This window comes from Clupea harengus, chromosome 4 (assembly GCF_900700415.2).
Source record: "Clupea harengus chromosome 4, Ch_v2.0.2, whole genome shotgun sequence".
NCBI lineage: Eukaryota > Metazoa > Chordata > Actinopteri > Clupeiformes > Clupeidae > Clupea > Clupea harengus.
In genome coordinates this window covers 32,185,866-32,190,865 of record NC_045155.1, presented here as the reverse complement: position 1 = coordinate 32,190,865, position 5,000 = coordinate 32,185,866, and the positions used below count along the sequence as shown (strand labels likewise).

The following is a 5,000-nucleotide window of genomic DNA, read 5'->3' as shown; positions in this document are numbered from 1 at the left end:
GTTCCCTGGGGGCCTAGGCGAGGGGAGCCCCAGGAACAGTGCCTCGACAGCGGACAACAAAGAAGATCTGCTCCCTGGAGCAGTGCAGACCACATGAGGAAGGAAAGACTGACAGAGGGAGCAGGGAGGTGTGTGTGTGAGAGAGAATGACTGTGTGTGTGTGTGTGTGTGTGTGTGTGTGTGTGTGTGTGTGTGTGTGTGTGTGTGTGTGTGAGAGAGAGAGAATGACTGGATGTGTGTGCGTGTGTGTGTGTGTGAGAGAGAGAATGACTGTGTGTGTGTGTGTGTGTGTGTGTGAGAGAGAGAATGACTGTGTGTGTGTGTGTGTGTGTGTGTGTGTGTGTGTGTGAGAGAGAGAGAATGACTGTATGTGTGTGCGTGTGTGTGTGTGTGAGAGAGAGAATGACGGTGTGTGTGTGTGTGTGTGTGTGTGTGTGTGTGTGTGTGTGTGTGTGTGTGTGTGAGAGAGAGAGAGAGAGCGAGCGAGAGAGAGAGGGGAGGGATTACATTTTCAGTGTGCATTTGTGTGTGTGTCTGTGTCTGAGAGAGAGAGAGAAAGACAGGGTTGTATTTTTGTGATAATTGATGAATGCAACAAAGCGATCACAATCACAATTGAAATTGGTTGCTCTTATGACGCTTACATGGACACCTGCTATGCGTCAAAACTGTACCAACCCTTAAATATAAAAAACATAACATAATATGTTTTAAACAACTATAGCTACTCATGTAAAGTCATTGCCCTGATCTTTGGTAGCTTAGGTCATGTGCATAAATGTGTGTGCGAGGCCGTCATATCTGTGGACTCTCTAAGAAAAGGGCCAAACACTTCACAAAGTACTGCTCTATATCAGCAGTAATTGGTAGCCTCTTCATCTGGAGGCGCAGGTGTCACCTTTACCCTTAATGTACAATATGGACTGAGACTTTCTCTGCGATTTAATACTTCCTCTAAGCCAAATTTGGATTTTGCCATGATATGTACTTATGTATCAAATCCAAATAAAGGAGTACAATGTGTGTGTAATGGACCAGAACTCTTCAGTTCTAAACAAATCTAAACTAGTAAGACAGCAGAGTTCAGTGCACAGGTGATTAGTGTTTATTGATTATTGAGGGACGCTGCAAACCGCACAAGCATGTCTGCCCACACTGGGATTCACCGCTGTGTTTTCTACCTGTTTTTGTACCAGGATATCATGACATTAGGTGACATACTCTGCTTTATGTTACATCATTCTCATCATTATTAAATGTCAATGCTCTGATCATAACACTCCAGAATTGTATGTACTGTATACCTTTCCCAACTGTGTGTGTTGTTACGTTTCAGTCTGTTCTACATATGAAACTCAACTGTATACAATGAAATCAAACAGCACAGAAATACATTTTAACTGGTTCTTTTTCTGTGACATAAATTACACATTATAGTACTGATGCTGTATCTGTCATAAGTTAGTATATGCAGTCTCTAATGTTCAAATGTCACAGTACATCACAGGATTAGATTTGTTTGTTTCATTGTTGCCTATGGTCTAAATAAAATAAAAATACTTTTCAGATTCTACTCTGTTCTCTTTGTTCCGCAGTCACCCTCCAAGAGTTAAATGGTTAGGACTAGTCGCTATTAAAACGTGTTAACCCTAGAGACACTAAAGAATACCACAGTAGAGTAAAAGATAGTGCTGGATGATCTCAGAAGTAAGGTATGAACCCAAGGTCAGTACCTCACAGAAAGTTCCTTTTGAAGAAACCCTTAGCAGAACCCGGCTCAAAAGGGGGACCCACACCTGAGCATGGCCAAGGCAAGAATGGAGAGAGGAGGGGATGGTGGATTACAGTAAGAAAGAGGAAAGCAGGGCAGAGAGGGAGAAATCCACAAGTTATCAATGGATCGGCCAGGCATACACATACCAGAATACAATACAGGTTAATAGGCCTACCTGGACTTAATGCAGCAACTAAGTTCCCTGCGGTCTCATTTCCGCGCGTCTGTTATTGGGTCTTCAGAACAAGAGCCCCGATGAGCTTCATTAACCAGGGAGTGCCGCGGAGACGCACCGCCATGATAATGAGAGTCATTACGGCCCGAGTGCTCCTGAGCGCCGGGAGGGAGAGAGGGAGAAGCCGAGGCGACGAGCCCTCTATTGTCTACCGGTTAAATGCAGACCGGCGATAATTGCCCGCACTGAAGCACGCGGCACTTACCAGCCAATTCAATGCGGGCCAAACAAGGCCATCTGGGCGACGCATCTGACAAAAAACATGATTTTTGTTTGAAGATGAAGAGGAGAGGGACTCATTTTCTTTCGGAGAACCTAGCCTATCATTTCTGGATCAAAGCCAAACAATGCTGGACAATGCTGGACAATTGCAAACGCGAGTCTTGCATATATCTCACAAATGAAGGTGTTAGCAAACACCTTCAAAACAGCAAAACAACTGAGCATCTATAACAGTGGAATTAGTAGTTTTTAAAAATGGTCATACATGTGTACCAATACATTTGAAGTCGCAGAGAAAAACGCTTTAGGACACAACACAACAGTTACATATGCTCACACGACAATTACGAGAAAAAAAATTCCCAGAGTTTTCCAAAGAACCGATAAAATGATCTATTAAATAACTAAATCAAGGTTAAAAAACTCATTAAACCCTGTGTCGATAATGCCATAAATACTACACTTACAATAACAATTTAACAATACTCCGTCAGATTCTATCATCATTCTCTGCAAAGTGCTTGACGATGTAAACACTAGATGGCGAACTTGTCTCACATTTGACATCTTAGGGCTTGACAGTCATCCAAGTTTACTGCATTAGTAATTGTTTATGTTTACTGATATTATTACTGTACATTGTTGGACTTAATCCCACCAATAACCTTGATACAGTTTCTATGTCCTAACGGGTTACAGTAAATCCCAGAATCCTGGTAACCATGGCATTAACAGTGCATGGTGCAAGTTCTATGAGGCTAAATAAGTAAAAATATGATCCACTGGCAATTACTTTCAAAACTGTATGCATAACTGCAAACAGGCCACAAAAGGCACGTAGTCCCCATTCCCGGAGTGGCTGGGCATTGAGTGGTGATTCATTCAGTGCTTTAAGAAAGCTTTATTATGCCATCTCCAACCTATGCGGTCACAGCACAGACCTACCACGTGGCTTTCCCAAAAGAGCTGCCCGCTGCCGGAAGGGACTGGAGCAGGGCAGCAGTTTTCACACCTTACCCTGTCACACACACACACACACTCTCACACACACACACACACTCTCACACACACACTCTCACACACACACACACACTCTCACACACACACACACACACACACACACACACACACACACACACACACACACACACACACACTCTCTCACACACTCACACACACACACAGTGAGCTGTCCTGTCACACGCCGGAGTGTGTGGTGAACAGGACAGGCGTCAAATGACTGAGCTGTGGTCTGTGTCCACTTCAGGCTGTCAGCATCTTGCAAGTGTGTGTGTGTGTGTGTGTGTGTGTGTGTGTGTGTGTGTGTGTGTGTGTGTGTGTGTGTATCTGAGAGAGAGAGAGAGAGAGAGAGAGAAAGAAAGAGAAAGAGGGCGAGAGAGAGAGAAACAATCATTCCAGTGAAGACAAAACAGGCCACAGCACAGCTACCTTTAAGTTATGTCAAAAGGCAACAGAAGGCTGAACTGACCTTAACCCAATGATTGTTGCCTGTGTGTCCAATACCCACTTCATATGGTAGGTGGCAGCACAACTTAAGCATCAGTTTTTCAGATACGCAATGGTGTTGCACCAGACACTTGACAACCAAATAAACTGAAAAATTGTAATACAAAAAATCCACATACTTTCAAAGATAAGCATTCTAAATGTTCCACATACTTTCAAAATAAGTCAATGTAGTTTTTCTGATACTCAAGCATGACTGTTACTCACAGATAACCGGCCAGCCATCAGCCACTTCTGTCTGTCCGGCCAATAGTAAACACTCTTTATCCAGAGAAGCATGGATATGAACAGTTTAAAAAAAATCTACATCGACATTGACGTGGATAGGAGAGATTCAACAACACTTCTCTTTTCTCTTAGCTCTCTGGCACTTAAAGGAACAGTCTGCAATTCCGTACTCTTTTTTGTCAAATGCAGTGAATTCAGCTCCTCGGGTCATCTAGCTGTCTGCTCAGTGTGTGTGTGTGTTGTGTCCAAAGTCGAGCGAAACTGAAACATATCTTCATGATACTTTGCTTTCAGTGCTCTCTCCTTGATTGGATATTTGCTTGCATTTCACCTAACTAACTTTTAAGTAGCTTTGGATAAAAGATAAATGACTAAGTGCAAATGTAAGCCCTTGGATCTTCACAGTTACAAAGTCAAACTCAACATCCAAGATCGGTGATTATGTGGGGATCAAACAGTATCTACAGTATTTAGTCTGTTGTGCAGTATTGCCGTCAGTATTTAATCAGTCTGTTGTGCAGTATTGCTGTCAGTATTTAATCAGTCTGTTGTGCTGCATTGCCTGTGGTGGCAGTAAACTCTGAGTTGTGTGTTTCTCGGAGTCGTGTGTTTCTCGGAGTGGCCTCTCCTGAGTGGTGATGCTTCACTGAGAGGCATCAGCCGTAAGGAGCTCTCATTGAATCACCCGCTGCAGCGCACGGAGTTGACCTTTGACCCCTGCTGTTTAATACTCCATCATCTTCATTTCAATTCCGGCGCTCTTGACCCAGGGGTGTCTCGGGGTAATTGAACACTGGATGAACAAGTGAATGCGCAATGCCTCCAAACGGATGGAAAGAAAATGAGGAAGAGGAAGAGAAGAAGAGCAACAAGAAAAGGCGAGAGAGGCAGAGGGAGGCTTTTCAGAGGGAATATCACATAAACTACTGGTGTTTATTACGTGCTGTCAAATATTTGGGTGATTACTACTGACCTGTCTGGTTACCTTAATGAAGTCTAGACATCAAATGCCTC

The 5,000-nt window shown here is 43.4% G+C and overlaps 1 protein-coding gene across 2 annotated transcripts in view; it reads left to right on the top strand.

Moving 5' to 3' along the window:
- Positions 1 to 199, top strand: part of LOC105904260 (adenylate cyclase type 9) — a 10,232-nt gene extending 10,033 nt beyond the window's left edge. For both annotated transcript variants that reach the window (XM_031567064.2, XM_031567065.2), the window contains exon 9: positions 63 to 199. In XM_031567064.2, coding sequence (XP_031422924.1) covers positions 63 to 97 — 35 coding nt within the window. In that variant the 3' untranslated portion in view covers positions 98 to 199. The remainder of the gene's footprint in view (positions 1 to 62) is intronic.
- The last annotated feature ends 4,801 nt before the right edge of the window (positions 200 to 5,000 follow it).